The sequence below is a fragment of the Thunnus albacares genome, chromosome 11, assembly GCF_914725855.1.
Source record: "Thunnus albacares chromosome 11, fThuAlb1.1, whole genome shotgun sequence".
Lineage (NCBI taxonomy): Eukaryota > Metazoa > Chordata > Actinopteri > Scombriformes > Scombridae > Thunnus > Thunnus albacares.
The window spans coordinates 2130537-2151830 of NC_058116.1; the positions used below are offsets into that span (position 1 = coordinate 2130537).

Here is a 21294-nt window from a genome sequence, read left to right on the forward strand (position 1 = left end):
GACACTCGATATTACCCGAGTAAATATAGTGCACTTAAAATAGAGTAAATAGAGAGTGATTTCAAACACAGCAAGAGGGAAACAACCAGCCTGGCTCTGTCCAAAGGTAACAAACCCACTTGAGATGTCAGTATGCTTCTACCAAAGTGCTTACCGGATGGTCAAACTGTATCTTAATCCCCATCCAATAATTTCTATATCATGCCCATTATACGCAATGATTGGACAGGTGTATGGAGGTGAGAAAGTAAGCAGGCTTTGAACTTCTCTCTCAAACTCTCTTTTTTCATTCTTCGCACAAATATGTGTCTTATCATGTGTGCAAGAGTGCACAACACTATGTTGTGCAGACGTTGTTGTGAGTGCCTGAAAGAGTGTACCCCACTCTCAAGTGTGGCTGTTAGAACAACTATGAACACTTTTGCTTTCCAACGTGGTCAGACAACATGCCGTATGAATTATGATCAAGACTATTTTCATCACAGCTTGAGTTGGTCTGTTTGGTCAACTGGAAAGCCTGTGCCTTTGTGGAGAAGACATGCTGCTGATGGTCAAAAGTCTGAATATGTGTCACTGTGTCCTGCTGCTTTCCAGGTTACTCTGTTGGAGCCGGTCACTTCCTGAGTCCTGGTAGTGCGGAGGTGGTGGGTGGAGCTCCGCAATACAACCAGAAGGGCAAGGTAGGACCTACTTGTATAGTTGTTTACCTGTTGGACCAAATCTGAATGTTTGTTTGTGTGTTTTGGAGCAGTCTGAGTTGTAGACATTTTTCTTCAGTGGTGTGTCGTTGAGTTTTTGTTGATATTGTGTTTTGCGATATGTAGTTGTGATGGCTGAGGTTAGAGTGTGTGTGTTTGTGATGTGCAGGTCTTCATCTTCGCAGTGGACAACAACATGCTGCGGGTCGTGTCTGAGGTGTCAGGAAAAGAGGTAAGAAGTCACGTAGCATGAGCGTCCTCCATTCAAAACAATGGAATACCTAGCACTTAGCATGTGTGTCTGTTTGTGTGTTTGCGTGCAGCTGGGCTCTTACTTCGGCTCCAGTGTGTGTGCGGTGGATCTGAATGCTGATGGTTTGTCAGATCTGTTGGTCGGCGCTCCCATGGCAATGGGCGTCGCCAGGGAGGAGGGACGAGTCCATGTGTACATCAACCAGGGGGAGGTGAGCACACACACACACACATGCACACACTCAAACACAGATTTATACACTCTATAGCCACATCTATATTATTCTGACATGAAACAGCGAGTATAACTTCAACTTCAATTGTTATTATCCCTGAGGGGCAATTCATCTTGGGACAATTAATCTGGGATCTGTCTGTGGAGCCAACATGGCCGACAGTGTGATCAGGTTCTGCTGTCCATTGCTGTGACCCAGTTCGATCGTACATACTAGTTGCAAACAGCATATACTACATACTAATTGTCAAAGTATGCTGTTTCTACAGTTGGTCTACAACAAAATCAATGTCAGTGTTTACTTTACTGTTTTGTACTGACAGGAAGTAAAACAAGACTTGTGCGTCGGCATAAGTCTTATGTTACTTTATGACTTTATGCCACTGCTTATTAAACTTCACAGACAGTCAGTGAAATCTTGTTTGAAAGATTTAATACTTATTTTCTGTTTTCTTAGTGGTTTCTAGAGCTCTCTCACTGCCATCCATAATTCGTGTTAATTTCTTCCAGCTGTGAGCAGCTCCTCTGTTTCATTTGTGCATTTCACTGTGGGAAAACAGAGTCCATCAGCAGCACAAAAATCAATAGATTTTCAGTCTGCATACCAAGTGGCATTTTCATGCTTTTACTAGAGATGATAGTGGTGATATGTCTGGAAGTGCAGGGAGAGAGAAGGGGAATGACATGCAACAAAGGTCCCCAGTCAGGCTCAAATAGGGAACGTTGTGGTTCATGATCGGGGTCTTAACCCCAAAGCAACGGGGGTGCTCCATACATACTGACTCTCAGTCGTATCATTATTCCAGTGTGAACTCACTACATACTCAAAACCTGCTTAGAATTAGTATGTAGTGTAGATTTGGGTACTGCTTGTATTTCCTCACAAATGGATTCTGTCTCAGGCCAAGCTGTTGGAGGCGGAGTTTCACCTGACTGGCAGCAACGCCTACGCCGCCCGGTTTGGAGAGTCCATCGCTGACCTGGGAGACCTGGATGATGACGGTTACCCTGGTAATGATCGCACCTGCACAGCCTGACTTATCAGCTTTTATTATGGTGAAACCATAACACTACTGCTGCTACTACCACTGACACTACTACTAATACTACTGCCAATAGTACTGCAATGCTTCTACTTCCTTAATACTTACTTATATGCTACTACTGATGTTATTAAATAGGGCTGCAACTAGCAATTATTTTCATTAGTTAATTTTCTGATTATTTTTCAAGTTAATAAATGTATTGCTTTGTATCTAAATGTCAGAAAAAAGAGAGAAATGCACATTATTTAGTTGCTACTGATACTACTGAAAATACTACTACTAGTACAAGTGATACTACTAACAACTACTGTTGATACTACTACTAACATTACAAATCTTGTAGTACTGTTAGCTTCAGGAGTAGTAGTAATCACTGTCTTGCTTAAGGGCATCTCAACAGTGGTTATTACGGAGGTCCAAGTGCTGCTCTTTTATTTTCTGCACCGATCCAACTCTACTATACCACTTATAATACTACAATACTTCAACAACTGCCACTGCTGCTGCTGCTGCACTAAACAACCAAACACACCCACTGTTTATGTATTTTAGGTTTCTTACTAAGGAGGCTCAACTCACCCTCTCCGGTAACAGTAACTGCTACTTCCTGATAACTAAGAAACATCATTCTGTGTTTTAAAATAACGACCTCACACACTCACAGACCCCTCACCATCTGTGTGTGTGTGTGTGTGTATGAGGAGGGTGGAGGATGTTATTAAGTTCATTAAAACCATAATGACAAACTGTTCTGCTCTGTAACTGAACCTGCCCTCTAATCTGCCAAAGCTAGATAAAAAGGCCGTCCGTGTGTGTGTTCCAGTAGCTGTATCTTTGTGAAAACACCGAACTTTCAGACCTTCACATCCTCAAAGGATTCAGGTTAAATATTAAAGGACCATGCTGGTATTTTCTCATGTTTATGTACTAATCCTGAATACTGTCATGCTGTGGAACATTTTCCAGCAGGGCTGTTGCCAGGATTTTAGAAATATTGATGCCGTGAGTCAAAGCCCTTCCCCAATACGCCCCTCAGAATATGTGAACCTGACGCTAAACAGGAGTTCTTTGAAATGTATAATTACATTTACTTGGAACCTGACATGTTAATTTTCAAGTCTACTTTCTTGTGTTTTACGTGTAACTATACAGTGACTGCATGTTTGGATGTGAGTGCTGCCAAAACGCAGGTGACACTCAAACGGAGTACTAACTGCTGCTGCTAAAATGCTGCTCATGTTAATTCATTTTAATGTGAAGTCCCCCCCACCCCCCCCCCCCCCCCCCCCCCCCCCCCCCAGAATTCACAGAAGAAATACAAATTACATGACCTTGGTGTCCTCAACAGTAGCTACAGCCCTGCTCTCCAGATAGAGTTCAGTCAGCTGAATGTATGAAAATATAGAGCCAGGCTAGAGGTTCCAGTTTTTATGTTTATGAGAATGGTATTGATCCTCCCATCTAACTCTCTGCAAGAAGGTGAATAAGCATATTCCCCAGTTTAGGTCAAATCCACTTATACAGCACATCACACTGCAAAACCATTTCCCAAAATGTCAAACTATTCCTTTAAATCCAGTTGTCATATTAACCCCAAAAGGTATGAGTTAAAATATTATTTTGAATGTGAAGTGTGTGCTAACATGACTATCTACCTATGACATCTGAGAATGAATAATTGTCTGCTAAAAACATTGTTTAGCTGTCATCAAAATTAAAAAAATGATGAAATAATCCCACCTGACAAACAGCGAGCAATCATGGCTGCTATGAAAAGAATCATGTGAATTTGTTACTTGCATTAGAAAGGTTACTTTACATCAGCTGTGTTTTTAATCTCAGATATCAGAGTGAACATACCAGCTAGAATTTCTCTTTTTTCACATAAAAATGTCAGTGATCAGTTCTGCAGCAAGTTTCAAGTCTCTCAAAGTTACTTTTCACAGACAAAGCAACATAAACCATATTGGTTGCTCGGATGGAATGAAATCAATGTGTAGGGAACAGGTTGAGGTTAGACTGATGGGTTAGTGAATGGGGTCTGTGAGAGTCCTCACAAATACCGTAATACAAATGTGTGTGTGTGTGTGTGTGTGTGTGTGTGTGTGTGTGTGTGTGTGTGTGTGTGTGAGCGTAGATGTGGCAGTTGGTGCCCCACAGGAAGACGATCTAAAAGGAGCCATCTACATCTACAACGGCAGGAAGGAGGGAATCTCACCAACTCCATCTCAGGTACAAACACACAGTTTTTCTATGCAATGAGGGATAATTACCAACATTAAAGGTGTGCTCACTTTCAGTGTGATCTCAAAATAATGTGGTGTAAATTATCCGGATAAGATTATTTCCAACTGATCACTTGACCTCCTGTGTTTCTAGACCTGTTGGATTTGTCTTTAGCAATGTGGTCCAGTTCTCAGCTATTAACTTCAATGTTCTACTGATAGAAATGATTGACACAACTTCAAAAATAAGACCTAAGCTACTGTATAATAAACAATGTTCAAATGAACCTTGATTACAAATTACTCAACCTTGAGTGCAAATTACATGTATGTAGTCTGTCAGTATGGGGCTTGATAAAAAATGTAAACATTTAAATCAGTTTTAAAAAAGTTAAAGTTTTTGTTAAACATGTTCTTAAAGGTTCTATATGTAAGAACTTTGAAGCAATTTACATGTATAAATCGTTTTTTATTGCCAATGAGTGAACGTGTTGTAACGGAACTTAAAAAATTTCTTGGTTGTCTGTAACAGCCTGTGGACTGATTTCTATGTGAAGGACCCAGGCCGGATTTACCATGAAAATCCAAAGAATGTGACATTTTTGTGCACTCTGGAGTGCTTATGTCAACAAAAGACTGGCATAATGACACAACAACACAACAAAAATGGTGCTAGAAACGCCCTGAAGATATTAGCTCTCCAGCTAATGACACAGCTAGCTGCGTCTGTTGACCACAACACATTTCACAACATAACACCCCAGCAATGACAAGTTGACCACTCCCGAGTGATAGCAGAACATAGCTATATAGGGGGGGGGGGTGTTATGTTGTGAAATGTGTTGTGGTCAACAGACGCAGCTAGCTGTGTCATTAGCTGGAGAGCTAATATCTTCAGGGCGTTTCTAGCACCATTTTTGTTGTGTTGACAGGGGGCTTGAGAGATGCTTTTCAGAAACACAGTGAAGAAAAAGACATCACCTGCAACTGCAACAGAATGGTGACTACAGCTCACTTAATGGCCATTGTCGTCACTAATGAGAAGGAATTTCTTATTCTTACATATAGAACCTTTAAAAAAGTGTGGATACAGCTCTCATATCTGTCTGTTAAATATCAAGCTACAGCCAGGAGATGGTTAGCCTAGCTTATCACAAATATCTGAAGCAGGGGAATAAAGCTAGCCTGGCTGTCCCCGTAGAAACACAACATAGTTATTACACTTCAGTTTTTATATATATATAGCTAATTCACTAAGAGCTAGGCTAGCTATATACCTGTTTCCAGTCTTAATGCTAACCATCTCCACCTGGCTGTAGCTTCATATTTAATAGAAAGATATGAGAGTGGTATTGATCTTCAATCTAACTTGGGGCAAGTAAGCAAACAAGCATATTTCCCAAATCGTTGAAAATTGTAAGATTCTCAATTCCAAATTGTTATTGTTCACACAGTAGATGGTTCCTACCTGAGTCCACTACTGTGTTGCACCTGTCTGTCAAACCATCTATTCTGTGATATCCAACATGTGTTGTGTTTTCAGAGGATTACTGGATCCACCCTGGGTCATGACCTCAGGATGTTTGGCCAGTCACTGAGCTCTGGCATTGACATTGATGATAATGGCTACAAAGGTAAGCTGAACTGTCACAACCTTTTTCCTGTGTCACATCTACTGTATTATACATTTCTGCTCTCATTTGATTTGCTGTAAACCAGGTTAAATTCTCCTTGTCTCTGCAGATGTGGCGGTCGGTGCATTCCTCTCTGATTCAGCTGTGGTTCTCAGGTAAAACAACACTGCAGGACATAGATATGTTCCGGTTGTAGTAGTGTCATTTTTTCAGAAAGGTGCACAGGAAGCAAACATTCTAATTTTAGCTCATTTTGAAGGAAATGATACTTCAGGGGAAGCAGGACATCCGACAATTGGCTAACCAACAATTTCACAACATCTGCTGAAATTATTGTAGATGAAAATCCTCACTTAGAGAAAAGATTTGCTAAAAGCAAATTAACGATTGTAAAAATAAAATTATCTATTGTTTTCAATCCAGTTATAAAATTTATAAGAAGGCATTTCATTTCAGACAGCTGCTGATGCTGTGATCATTTTTCTGAATGTGTCCTGTGTGCTGTAGAACCCGTCCGGTGGTTCGGGTGGAGGCGTCTCTGACTCTGCCTGAGCAGATTGATCAGCGGCTGGCACTGTGCAGTGAACACAAGACTCCAACTGTCTGCTTCAATGTTACCGTCTGTTTCAGTGTTAGCTCCAAACACTACAGAGGAGCTATAGGTAAACCCAACCATCAAGTATATAAAACTCAAGTTCCAATTTGAGCTCCAACCTGCTTATGTTTAAAGGAATAGTTTGACATTTTGGGAAAGTCAGATAAGAAGATTGATACCGCTCTCATAGTAAATATGAATGTGTATATGTATAGTAAATAGGAAGCTACATGTCCAGGGGACAGTTAGCTTATGATAAAAAATGGAAAAACTAGTAAATACCACGTGAGAGTGGTATTGAGCTCCTCATCTAACTTTCAGCCAGAAAGTGAAATGGCATATTTCCCCAAATTTGTAACTGTTGAACTTACTTTTATAGGTTAATCCCACTTTACACAGTGTATGACACTGACTTAAGACCATTTCTCTCCTCTTCTCCGCAGATCTTCAGTATAATTTGACCTCTGACCTCCTCCATAAGCCATCCTTCCCTCATCGTTTCTATTTCCATGGTAATGGGTCGTCCAATATCACAAGGGGTCATGTGAGAGCACGACATGGCCATCTCACTTGTAAAACACATGTGGCTTTCCAAAGGGTAATAATCACAGACACACACAGACACACACACACATACAAACACAGACAACTGCACACACAGACACACGCATGCACACACGCACACACATGCAGAACATACAGTGAATAAGTTTCATATGGGATTAATACATGTTAATGCTAATGTTCTCTTCCTGTTTTATATACCCACAGAAAGACGTGAGGGACATTTTTACTCCTGTGCGGTTTGAGGTTTCCTACAGTCTCAAAGAGACAAAAACCCACAGAGCCACTTCTAAAACCTTTCCTCCATTAAAACCCATTCTGCAGCAGAGCGCAGGACACCTCAACACCATCACCAATCAGGTACTGGCTAGCACTAACACCATTCAAGTACTGGCTAGCATTAACACCAATCAGGTACTGGCTAGCACTAACACCATTCAAGTACTGGCTAGCATTAACACCAATCAGGTACTGGCTAGCACTAACACCAATCAGGTACTGGCTAGTGTGAACACCAATCAAGTACTGGCTAGCACTAACACCAATCAGGTACTGGCTAGCGTTAACACCAATCAGATACTGACTAGCACTAACACCAATCAGGTACTGGCTAGCTCTGTAAATGGAAACGCGTTCCCACACATGCGCAGTGTTGTCTGCCTCACACAGAACTACTCTTCTGGAGACTGAAAACATGATCACTGTTATTAGTCTTTGGAATTGTTTCTAACTAAACTAATATACCCAAACTCTTCGGGGCCAATGAACATGTCACCCAGAGCAACAGTGTGGATCACTGACATGGCTTTGGACACACACACAATACTTGTAAGTAGGATAAGTACATTGTTGGTTTGAATATAGAAAATCTCCAGCCATATCCTTTTTATGAGTAAGTAATACAGTACTCGCCTAACAATAGGGGTTAGCAAAATGAGGATGTGAAAGGACTTATGCTGTTTACAGTGTAACGGAAATAAACAAAACTCTTGCCGTTTTGCTCCGCACAGGATTCTGTGGGGCAGGCGGAGTCTGGGGCAGTTTCCTGTTGGCGAATAGCAATCTGCAAATACTTGCATACATACGAGGGGGAACCCAAAAATTCTCAGAAGCCATCCATAGCACAGGAGCAGGGTGTAGATGTCAGATTTGCCGCTGGGTAGCATATGTCTACAGCTCGGTGAAACTAAAAATGGGACTGAAAGGGAGAAGATTCTCAACTGTGGAAGAAATCCAAGAGTTTTTTTTCTGTGATAATGTAAATATAGCTTATGGAGTTAGTACCACTACCAGAAGTTAATATAACATATACAGAGAGGATATGAGGAGTTTGTATATTATAATTAGTTATTTTGTTTGTGCTGTAAGTTAATATACAGATCCTAACTCGTTATAACTGCCCAGAGTATCAACTCTTTAAAGGTCTAGGCTATTAAAGGTACAGTGTGTAGAATTTAGTGGCATCTAGCAAAACAGCCTTGGCAGAAATGGAATACAATATTCATAGGTATGTTTTAATTAGTGTATAATCACCTGAAAATAAGGATCAATGCGTTTTCGTTAGCTTAGAATGAGCCCTTTATATCTACATGGAGAGCAGGTTCTCATCCAAGGAGCCCGCCATGTTGCACCACCGCATTTCTCTGGACAAACCAAACACTAGCATTTTCTAGTGTTTTTCACTAGTTTTGCAGCCACTGTAGGTTCTCCTACACGCTTGGAAGAGGAGGGGGAGAGATATTCAGTTGGTTGCAATCTGCAACCTCACTGCTAGATGCCACTAAATTCTACACAATGCACCTTTAAAATGCAAAAATGATTAACAATCTATTCATTAGTAAGGCAATACAGGGTGCCCTGGTGGCCTAATGGTTAAGGTGCATACCATATAAGTGCTAGATGCCACTATGTTATACACTGGTCCTTTAACTCCTTTATTACTAAGTATTTATCTTTTTATACAAGCACTTTGTGGTGACTATTAACTAGAAATGAATACTTGCTTCCAGTTAAATTCTAGGTTGGTTTATATTTACTCATATGCACTGGTTTACTTATATGTACAATTACTACGAAATATACCATTCTGTATGTGTACTGTTCTAAAGAATAATGATATAATTAACCCATCATTTCCTGATGGAGGAAGCTTCACTGTCATATCTTTCTGTTTGACATCAAACTGATCTGTTCTAAAGGGAAGGAAGCCGCTAATCAGATGTCAGCTCCACCACAGACACTGATAATGACTTCCTGCTAATCCAGATGTGTTTACAGCTGCACAACCTCATCTGCAGCACATTAACCAACATACTTCCTCTTTGTCTCCACACCATGTCCCACTGACTCATAACAACAGAGGAGGAAAAGTTAACATGTAGGAATGTGCAGTGTGAGGGTGGGAGGTAGTCATCAGTGCATTGTTCAACATATATAAGACGGAGGTCGCAGGAGCTGACTGTAATGTCATCATAACTGCTCTATTCAGTATGATTGATGTCATCCATAAATTCTCTGTGTCTTTCTCTCTTTCAGACACAGTTTGCTCGTTCCTGTTCTCTGGTGAACTGTTCGACTAATATGCAGCTGTCAGCTCAACTCGTGCTGCCACAGTAAGATCACACACACACACACACACACACACACACACAAACACACACACAGCAGGGATCTTTGTGTGATTCACAGTGAAAGAGAAAGACAGAAAAAACACCAGTTCTCAGCTCAGCAGGATTGATGCCTGTTGTACTTTATTAGTCCAGTTAGAATATATAAGTCACACAGAAGTGATAGGCTTCTCTTGCATTGTACTATCCGTACAATGTAATCCAAACTAAGCCATTCAGTTCTCCAAAAATGGCTAACACATGTTGCAAATTAGCTGCTGGCTAATTGATGGAGATTTATTTAGAGCAATGATCTTGATCTTAGTTCTGGCTGGACCATGCTGTCATTCTTTATGTGTTTGTTGTGGCTGGGTGATATGGCAAAGAAGTCTATCTTTTCAATAGTTTCACATCTTGGGGAAATATGCTTATTCAATTTCTTGCAGAGAGTTTTATGAGAAGAATGATACCACTCTCACATCTGTGTGTTAAGTATGAAATAGCAGCCACGAGATGGTTACCTTAGTGTGGCATAGCATAAAGAATGGAAACAAGAGGAAACAGCTAGATCTGTGCTTACAGGAATAGTTTGACATTTGTGGAAATACACTTGTTCAATTTCTTGTTGAAAGTGAGTCAGCCAGGTTAGCTTAGTTTAACATAAAGACTGGAAACAGTCCTGGGGAAAACAGCTAGCCTTGCTCTCACCAAAGGTCACAAAAATCCCTCTAGCAGTACCTTTTAAGTAAACTCTATATAACGTGTTAATTAGTGAGCTTTAGAGCGGCTGCTAGGTGGATTGTGTTCTCTCTGGACAGAGGCAGGCTAGCTGTTTTCCCTTGTTTCCAGTCTTAATGATAAGCTAAGCTCAGCCTTGTCTCCTGGCTGTAGCTTCACATTTAACTCAGACATGAGAATGTCAATAAAATGACATTTCTCAATGACATAACGAATGTGACAACACTAGAGATGGGTTTTGAATGAGAGTACACCTAGGACACTAAAACATTCAGGATAGCCGCAGTCCACAACATCTTTACGTTTAAACTTGTTGTGACTGTTGAGCTGTCTGTTGTGTGCTAGTCTCTCTCATCTTTTTAATAGACTTTGGTGCCAAAATGCTAACTTAGCCTATTCTGCCTATTTGGGAAGTGGGCTGTCTACTCCTAAAGGACATGACTGGTTACAAATACATTTGTATATGTGATGTGATTAGTTGCAAGTAAGTTGTCAAGCAATGCAACTTATAAACAGTATATCAAAGTTTCTCATTTTCTTATTGAGGAAATCTCTCTATATCTGTGAGTGCTTCTTGTTTCTATTGCCCAGTCTAAGTGTTGTTGTTGTCATTAGTCAGCAGCAGTATTTTGCTCTTGGCTCTGGACGGACTATCATGTTGAACGCCTCGCTGCTGAACTCTGGAGATGACGCCTTCCTGCCGCAATTGATGCTCCGGTTCCCCGACAACATCCACTACATCAAAGTACTGCAGAACGTGAGTTTAAACAGCCTGAGTAAGCTGATTGATCAGTTTTAAAATCATAATTTTTATGATTTCAGTCCTGATTGATTTGGCAACACCTGCGGTTACTGATGGTAACAGCAAGTACGGTTTAATACTACAGCAAACACTTGTTATCAGAAATATAACAGAAGAGCAACTGGTGTATCTGTTTACAGGGAAGCCAAATAAAAGAAATCAGTCATTCTTTTTCCATTATGCTATGAACAACCGCAATCTGATATCCACATCTAAAACTGATCTGCTGTCAAAAAATGCCCAAAATGACACATATGACCACTTCACAATAAGAGCCGCCTTGGCATTTAATGTGTAGCAGCAACAGAAGCTTAGCATTAGCAGTAATTTGATACAGTTCTGATGTGGCTGTAGGAGAGTTAACAGTTAACATCCAGGCTGATATCAATGAGTGTGCACGGTGGACTCTGCCACTAACAATGAAAACTACTATATGAAATGGAAGTTACGGAATCTAAATACACGGAATGGCTATTCTTTAAAAACAATGACGACCATAAACAGTATCAAAAATGAGATTTGATTTTATGACAATCTTAAGGATTGTAACTTTAACAACACAAATAAGTGGTTAAATAAAGTACACATGAATAAACTGTGTGTGTGTGTTTGTGTATGTGCAGGAGGACAACATGGTGAGTTGTGATGTCACACAGGATGTCAACAGTACAACGGTTGGCGTTGTTTGCAGTGTTTCCGGCCTCGTCCTCCCGGCCCACGCCCAGGTAAACATCACAATCACACACTGTTATTTAAAATACAGGCAGCTAATACTGATCCTCAGCTCAGTCTAACTCCAAACTGTCTGCGGTGTAGAGGTCAAAGATCAGATCCAGTGTGTCTGTACTTTTTGTTCTCCAGCTTTTGTCTCATCAGCAGGTATTTGCTGCATTTCCTTTGTCACAGTATTTTTTCACAGTGAACGTTGTGAAAAAAAATGTCGAAATATCTGAGTTCCTCTCAGAAAAGGACATAGGAGCAATTTTAAGGCATAATGTAAAAAGTTGTTGTTTAATATGATCGTGTTGATTCAACTGGGCAAAACAGAAAGTTTATAGTGAAGCAGGGAAATGCAAAAATGATCAAAATAAATCTGATATTAAATGATGATGAAAACTGAGATATTTAAAAAAAAAAAAAAAAAAAAAACGTTAGAAATCACTGAGTTTCCTTTTTCTTGTAGATCAACATCAGCTTCCTATTGGATGTTAACCAGAACAGCACACCTGGTGACATCATCATTCGCACCAACACCAGCAGGTAAGGACACGCCACCTTCTCCCGTCCCCAGAGATGAATTAAGTACTCAAAACATTTACATGAGCAACAATTTTAACTACAGAAACATTCACATTTAGTATCAAAAGTTAAATTGCTCATTTTGAGGAATGTTTTAAACAGTGTTACATTGTTGTTGCAGTTGTTTTAATTTGTTGAGTCAGAAAACAAACTTAAAGGGAAATTTTGCAGGAAAATCAGGACTGAACAGAATAAAATCCTACTTATCTACTTATTCTACTTATTTGATCAATTGCTGTATTTGGATGGATGGAATGTGCAAGGCCCCACGTGAAATTGAATTATTATTGAAATACATTTTTAACAAGATGATTTTTCTGAGGTTGTATTCAGTTTGTCATTTTTCGCCGTGCAGACTACAAAGTTATATAAAATAGTTGCAATGATTCAGTCCATCTGTGACATTTGCAGGTTAATTGGGTTAAATTTATTTCCTCCTCAGTGACAACTATGAGTGGGAAGACTATCTCCATGACAACTCGGTCAGTTTGCTTCTTCCTCTCAGATATGGAGTTAACGTCAACATCCACGGGTGAGTCAGCAGTAATATGGTACTATTACTCACTTTCCAATTAAACGTTGCTGCTGTTGGACATGTGGGACATGTGTTCCTGTTGAGGCTGCAGATGTTGCAAGTAAAACTGTCTGTCTGTTTGCAGTTTTGTGACTCCCACCTCATTTGTGTTTGGAGACGAAGACTTGACTCCAGTCAACTGCTACACTGAGAGATTCAACTACACTTACAAGGTACAAATCCACTCTCAGCCATCCAGCCTCTTATCCAGCTCAGGTCACAGTGGCAGCAGACAAAGGAGAATAGCCCAGACGTCTTTCTCCACCGTCACATCCTGCAGCTGCTCTTTCAAGTCCAGATGGGAAGTATAATCCTTGTCTGCCCTGGCCAGCATACTTCCACAGGAAGACCTCCTGGAGGTATCCTAATCAGATGCCCAAACCACCACAACTGGCTCCTTTTATCATGAAGGAGCAGCAGTTCTACTCTGAGCTCATGACCATAGGTTAGAATGGAACCAACTGGAAAAGGCTCAGCTACCTTCTTCATCACAACAGTCCAGGACAACACCTGCATGACTGCCAACGTTGCACCAATTCACCTTCACAATTTATTTCACTTGGCATAGCAGCTTGCTTCCTATCTTAAGCGAGTAATCCACTATTTCCCAGCAGAGTAGCATGGCCTTAAGGTGTGTTCAGACAGAAAGCCAACTGAATTTATCATCTTAAAGCCAAGAGAATTTTCACCTAATGTCATTCGTGCAAATTTGTAACTTGTACAGTCCATGTTCATCGCCCCAAACAGCCAACTGTACAGATGTTAGCTGTAAGCTAGCTAGAAATGGATGCACCCACTTTGTGTGTGTGTGTGTGTGTGTGTTTCTGTTTAGCTCAGACTCTGACCCATCTCAGAGCTCGGCAGCAACTCATAAAGCGTGGGGTGAATGCATATTTTCACTGAAGTTGAAATATTTTCACCCTCAATCAATTCATCTTCACTTCAGTTTGAGCCATTCTGGGTGACTTGGCATCTAGTTTTGTCTTTCCATTGACTATATATGCAATCACCACGTCTCTAAAATTTCCCTCATGTTGTCTGAACACATCTGTAAAGTTGCAGGTGGTTGCCGGGACTGAGAAATACAGCAGGACTGAATATTTGGCAAAAAGCAGAGAAGCTATCCTGAAGTCACCAAATTGGGTGTTTTCTCCTCAGCTGTCTCTTCAGTATCAGTAACAAAATACAGCTTCAGCTCACTGAGAACAAGCTTGACATGATGCCAAGAATGAAGATACAGCTCTCACTCTGTTTATACTAGGATAGATTGTACAGCACTCCATATTGCTACAGTACCGCAACCCCCGTAGTCCAAAAATACATGTAGACTTGATGGACAACCTCTCATGACCTATTAAGTATCTCTGTAAATCATCATGCTGTCTGCTAGTTCACTGACCTCCATGTGACATTGAAGAGGAATGTCTATAGAGACAGACCAACAATATCCAGAGCCTTCAGCATCTCTGGATAAAATGAGTTTGAGTTAATGAGGTTGACTTTCTTCTCTCTGTCTCCATTCCCAAATGGTTCATGTCACCCCTAGATAGAGAGTACAGCCCCTATCAGGGAGTTTGGTTCCATAGTTGGCATTATTGAAAGGAGGCAAAGAGTCACATTACATTTTCTAATGTTTTCTCTAATGTTATCTGTTCTCTCCCTGTCTGTCCATCTGCAGGTGTTAAACTCTGGTCCCAGCAGGTCAGTAGATACTGTGGTTGACATCATGCTGCCGAAGACTCTCGCACCTTACCCACACAGACTTCTGCAAGTGGTCGACTGGCAGGTACATGGCACTGCTTCTCCCAGCAGTATCAGTAGTGACAACAGAACAATCAATAATATAACCCTTTCACATTTTTTTACGGATTAATTGGAAAAATAATCAGCAAATGAATCAATGATGATAGCAATTATTAGTAGCAGCTCCAGTACCGTGTGTGTGGTCCCTCACAGGTTTCTGAAAGGATGTTATGAAGTCTGCAGTTTGGAGATCTGGTTTACTGATTACCAGCATCTTTGTCAGTAACTGGAGCCTGTGTTGGTGAGGTTAGATGAGCAAGCAGAAACCACCATAACTGAGTGTGATAGATTGAGACGCCTCAAACAGTCTTCTTCATACAACAACATCATCTACTGAGACCTGAAGTTGTTGCAGAACACAGTGTATAGAAAGCTGCAGTCCTGACGTCATGTCCGGGTTAGCGTCTGCTCCGCTAGCTTCTATAACTCAGTGAAATCTCTCATTCAGCATTTCTTTCATCAGTCTTTCTGAAAACAATGAAGCCTGTTCCTGGGGTTTACTTTCCATCCACTACAGCACTTGCTATTAGAAATTGAAACATGTGTGATGTTAGTTAAATGATTACTTTGCAAGCATGCAAAAAACTACAGCTTCCATGAAAATTTACAGCCACAGCAGTGTGGTTACTTTGATCATCATAACTTGGGTCTCCTCCATATCCATAATATCCACCAACACTCTCTTCTCAAGACATTTTTCAACTTGTTAGCCATAATCTTTGCTCTTTAAAAAGTTGTTTGCTCCTTTGTGTTCTGCTGTTATTACAGACATGTCTGAACTGAGAGCCATACACTTTCCCATGGACTTTCCTCTTTTGAAAGCCTTGACGTTTAATCTGCAGTGGTCTAGTAGCTAATGAGAAATGTTCATTAAAGGCTGCTTAAAACAGAAATACTGAATAAACAATGATGTTACTTTTTTTAAAGACATTCCCGTCCTTATGTAGACATATAAAGTGAACCACATGACATACTGTTGAGTACGGCTATGTTAAGATTATGTTCATGTTATGGATTATTAGTCATTTGCGTTATTACAAATGTCAGTGGGATTTTGAATGAAGTTTTTCTTCTTCTGGAACAGAGCCTGGAATTTCTGGTATCACTTCAGCTCGCTACTGATTTTGTTCCCAGACAAGCTGGGGAGTTTCCCGTTCACTTGAGAACATTCAGAATTTTCTTGGAGCAGCATCTAGTGGCCGTTAGAGGAACTGTAGCCGTAAAATTCATTAAACGCCAAAGTAACTTTGAAAAACTGATGCTGAGAAACCACAGCAAGGTATTTATCAAGTATTTCAGGCCAGGAAATCACTCTTAACTGGCCAAAAATTACTATTTAAAGTATTTGAGGTACTTTTGGTCCTAATTTTAGGACAAAGAGTAAAATCATTCTATCAACCTTCTTAATGTAGGAATCACTAACCTGTTAGTAGTCGTCAGGAGATGGCAGAGAAGGCAGAGACATTCACTGTCATTCACTAATGACAAAGACATTGATAAAAGATTTGGTAAAAACTGAATAATGTTCTGGTGGACCTGCTGCCTGTTCAAAATTGCACAAAAGGTGAAACACAAGGCAGTATTACTGTTGTAAAACAATACGGTTGAATAAGGCTGATAGGATCATTTCACACAGCATTTTAAACTGTATATACATTTAGCCTATTGTTTATGGCCCACAAGTGGCTTGTCAGTGTTTACTTACAATAAAAAAAAAAGCTATGGGCTCTTCATTTCTTGTGGTAACATATTTTCCTCATATATGCTTTTTTTCTATACACATAAAAAAGTGGTGTTTTTTTCTGCATTTCAAATGCTACCATGGTTAAATACTTAAAATCCCCCCAAAACACTCTCACACTCTGTTTTTAGTCTTCATGTTGACTTTCAGAGACTCCTAGTAGTGATTATGAGATGCTCAATGAACCAGCAGATTCCAGGCTTCACACAGATTTTTGGACGTGGGGGTTTTATTACTCTTTAAGGAATTTGAGTATTGGCTTCAACACTCAGCCATGGTGGTTGCTGATTGGGAAGTGGTAGCAGTGGTGGTTGATGTAGTATTAGCAGTAGATGTAGAAGTTGTGGTTATAGTAGTGGTCCCAGCACATTTATGACATCAGTGGTACAACAGTGTGCAATATTAATACCTACATTCTCTCCCTCTGCAGTCGTCTCACGGTGTGTGTTCGATCAGTGACACAACTATTTCAGTTATCGATGACTGTGACGTCCCTCAAGCTTCCTTCATCAAACAGCTTGTCTTCTTCTTCTCCTCCAGCTCCACCCGCAAAATGGTAAACACACACACACGCACACACACATGCACAGAGCAAATAAAGTCCAACAAATGAATTCTCTCAGAATAACATAATGCAATACTAGACCAAAGTTTTCACTGGTAGTTACATCATTAGTACAAACATTGCCTCATTGATTAAAAAGTCACAGTACATCAATGCACCAACTTCACTATATACCGACATACAGTGTACAGTATGAACTTGAACATTTTTCTGCGTGTGTGTGTGTGTGTGTGTGTGCAGTTCTGTGTCCATGATCATGATCTGTGTGAGCGGTTGGTGTGTCGTCTTGGTAACTTGGAGGCAGGGAGAGAAGCCACCATCCAACTGGAGGTCAAAGTGAACCCTGCTGTACTACGGCAAGCTCCGGTAACACAAACACAAATTACAACTGAATCAGAGCTTGTTTGAAACACACTTAAGACTTCACTTCAGCTGCACTTTTCTTGGTCTCTGAGGAGGGATGGGGTTTGGGGTGTCTTACCTTGACTGTGTATGTAGTGTGTTTGACTCCTGCAGCTTTTCACTTAACTGATCCAATGTGAAAAAAACTCACTTAGTAAGCTAATCAGTAATCAGCACTTTTAATTTGAAGGCTTTTATTAAGAAGCTGCAGGAAGTGTTGAATTTGCCCTAACAACTTAACAATGTTAGAAAAGGCTGTGCTTGCTCTCTCTCTTGGTCTTCCACAGTGATTTTAACCACACCAGTGACATGACATCAAGGGATGACATTATCATTCTGTCAGTCCTTCCACCACTTTGGTTCAGACTGAAATATCTCAACAACCATTGGATGGCTTGGAACAAAATTTTGTACAGACATTCATGGTGGCCAGAGGATTAATCTGACTGTTCCTCTCGTGCCACCTTGATGTTGACATTTGTGGTTTTTGAGTGAAATGTCTGAACAAATATTGGATGAATTACATGAAATTTGGTTCAGACATTCATGTCCCCCTCAGGATAAATTGCGACTTTTCAGTCTAGAGCCATCATTAGGTCACAATTTTAATTTGTCCAACACTTAAGTTTATGACCAAAAACTAATGACATTTCCATCAGGCTTAGCTGCACTTTTTGTTTAGTGGTATTTAGCAAATGTTAGCATGCTAACATGCTAAACTAAGATGGTGAACATGGTAAACAGAACAACAACTAAACATCAGCATGTTTAGCATCGTCATTGTGAGTTTATTAGCGTTCTAATGTTAGCATTTACCTCAACCACCGTAACTAAGTACAGCCTCACAGAGCTGCTAACATGGCTGTCTTGTTTCTACTGATGCCTCACTATCTGTTTTGTTATTTTAAATTTGTTTGACTTTTAAGGCAGTAAAAAACATAACCAAAATGTCTTACATTTAGAGTAACAGATGAAGACAAAAACAAACGTCTGTCTGCATGTCTCTGTCTCAGGGTCGTCAGGGTATCATGATGTTGGAGAGCACAGCAATGATGTCATCTCCCAGAGAAGATGCTCACACCACCGTGATCCACGAACAACCTGAGGCACAGGTATAACACTCTGCATCCAATCGCAATCCAAAGCTTAACCGATCAAAACAAAGATCTTACAGCTCAATAAAAAACTGTAGAGTGAGTCAGACTGGACCACCATCATCAGCAACTCTCTCCTCATCAAGGTTTCTATTTCTGAACTAGATAATAAAAAAATAAGCAACTTGCATTATTTTTGCAGCTCACACAGTACTATCAAAGCCTTATGGGAGTTGCAGTTGTTGAATGTTAAAGTAATCCTAAAGTGCTGTCCTGTATATTCTAATTGTTACTAAGGATCATGTATTGTATGTTGTACATTTCAAGGTGGTGGTGGAAGCTCATTTTACCCAGAAACCCTCAACAATGGTGAAGGTCTTCATCATCGTCATCAGTTTAGTTTTGGGTATAATGATCCTGGCTGCTCTCATCTGGTGTCTGTGGAAGGTAAATAATTGTATATATAATAATAATAAATATCAACTTGTCAGTGCTCTCTGGTGGACAATCTATGTAATGGTGACACTGTTTCTAAATTACCTCAAATCTTTGTTTTTTCTCCTTTGCAATTTCTTGTTGCTAATATCTGTGTGATAATATTTACTGTGCCAGTGCATCAGCAGGGCTCTCATGTAAAGATGCTTCGAATGTGAACAAGTTGCTTTACTTGTAAAACAATACCATTTTTCATACGCATGCCAATATAATACACTGATAAACTGCTGTATATCGCACATTTCTTGACTTTATGTGACTTTATGTCTCCCTCTCCCTCCTGTGTCTCCTTGTCTGTCTGTCTCTGTCTCTGTCTCAGGCTGGTTTCTTTAATAGGAGCTTCCAGAAGACAGAGGAGTTCAACAGAGACAGCTGGGATTACGTTCCTAAAAGCGACAAACGCGAAAGCACTTCCTAACCACCTCTGAACATGACCTCTGACCATAAGGTGGAGTTCCCATGGTGACTGTGCAACAGTTTAAATGACATATGTGCTGATGGATGCCATGAAGGGAGTGCTGTGTAAGAAAATACAGCAATCCAATTTGTCCAAAACTATAGAAACTATTGCAGATGAACGTCATGGGCCAATGAAATGTGTTCCCGCTGTGTCAGAAGGTTTGACGTCACGCCCACAACAAGGCAGCCCAGCTAGTTTCAACACAGACCTTTGTGAGTGTGATAGATGATAAAATGTCTCAAGTGAACTTCTTCTGAACATACCTGAAAACGGCCGTGACCTTTGACCTTTTCAACTAATGTGCAACATGCCTGATGTGCCTTCACAAATACAGACCAGCTAAAAGACTTGAAAAGGCTGCAGCAATGAATGGAGGATCAACAAAAAAGGGAAGTGAAACAATCAAATGTGGACCAATCAGAAGGCCTTGGGCTTGCTGGTTGTGACATCATGTTATTGATGACCTTCATTCTGACTCTTTTGGAAAAAGTAAACCAAAGGAAGCAACTTTCTGGTGAGCTTTGATCTCAGGGGATGGAAACATGGCCTCTGATTGGCTCATAGTTCTCTGGAGAACCTTCCATTTGTCTGTGTACATTTTGTTTTCTACATTTTTGTTCACCTGCTGATCAACACTTTATGCACTAGTGACACACACACACAGATACAAAGCAGACTCACTGGTCGTGTTGCATCATGTGATGCCTGTAGCACACACACTGTTCAGACAGAAGTAGCAGTAGTCAAGCTGTGGCAGCCGGATGGGCCAATCCAGGGAGCAAATGAAAAATTGCTGCTTTTCTGGAGTGTCGACACACGTTGACGCTGGGAAACAGGACAGTGGCTCATCCTGAAACAGGGTAGTGAGCTAACCTGCAGCAACATGCATCCTGCCCCTGCTGCATCTTGGGTGTACAAGAGGAATCCAAAACCTAGTGTTTTTTAATGCACATGGCACAACATCTGTGCATTTTTCACTCCGGGCTCATTTGGGTACTACCAGAGTTTGATAAACACGTGGTTACTGTTCTAATCTATTGTCTGCTTAGTCTGTTTGTCAGCAAATCGCAGCTGTTTAGGAAGACATTTTGTTGTGTGCATAAAAAAACAGAGAACAATGTGCAGCTGGGCAGAACCAAATGAGCATAACCGAAGACAGCATGGCTGCCCATAAGGAATCGCAAAAAGTTTTTAAAAAGTGCTTCTTTTCATCTACACTCTCAGAAACAAATATGTGATATCAAGTTGAGCTTTAATGTTTATCACTGTTCATTGTTTATCACAGACAAAAACAGTTCAGCTGGGTCTGAAATCACTCCAGTATATTTACTGTCCATCATTGTCAGTATTTGAATTGAGTTTGAAATGTGTTTTACAGAGTAGTGTCCATGGTGTGCACACGACTTTCTAACAATCCCAGAAATTGCATTTTGTTGCATTTTACAGATGCAAAAATTACGATTGTG

The 21294-nt window shown here is 40.4% G+C and overlaps 1 protein-coding gene across 2 annotated transcripts in view; it reads left to right on the plus strand.

Annotated features, from left to right (window-relative positions):
- The window catches only part of itga4 (integrin alpha 4), a 31374-nt gene extending 11174 nt beyond the window's left edge, over window positions 1-20200 (plus strand). For both annotated transcript variants that reach the window (XM_044366182.1, XM_044366183.1), the window contains exons 8-29: window positions 595-680; window positions 868-930; window positions 1022-1162; window positions 2088-2196; window positions 4369-4463; window positions 6000-6090; window positions 6200-6245; window positions 6598-6752; window positions 7129-7283; window positions 7457-7609; window positions 9785-9861; window positions 11209-11350; window positions 12019-12120; window positions 12579-12655; window positions 13137-13226; window positions 13354-13441; window positions 14947-15054; window positions 17243-17368; window positions 17618-17743; window positions 18793-18891; window positions 19201-19320; window positions 19688-20200. In XM_044366182.1, coding sequence (XP_044222117.1) covers window positions 595-680; window positions 868-930; window positions 1022-1162; window positions 2088-2196; window positions 4369-4463; window positions 6000-6090; window positions 6200-6245; window positions 6598-6752; window positions 7129-7283; window positions 7457-7609; window positions 9785-9861; window positions 11209-11350; window positions 12019-12120; window positions 12579-12655; window positions 13137-13226; window positions 13354-13441; window positions 14947-15054; window positions 17243-17368; window positions 17618-17743; window positions 18793-18891; window positions 19201-19320; window positions 19688-19786 — 2348 coding nt within the window. In that variant the 3' untranslated portion in view covers window positions 19787-20200. The remainder of the gene's footprint in view (window positions 1-594; window positions 681-867; window positions 931-1021; window positions 1163-2087; window positions 2197-4368; window positions 4464-5999; window positions 6091-6199; window positions 6246-6597; window positions 6753-7128; window positions 7284-7456; window positions 7610-9784; window positions 9862-11208; window positions 11351-12018; window positions 12121-12578; window positions 12656-13136; window positions 13227-13353; window positions 13442-14946; window positions 15055-17242; window positions 17369-17617; window positions 17744-18792; window positions 18892-19200; window positions 19321-19687) is intronic.
- The last annotated feature ends 1094 nt before the right edge of the window (window positions 20201-21294 follow it).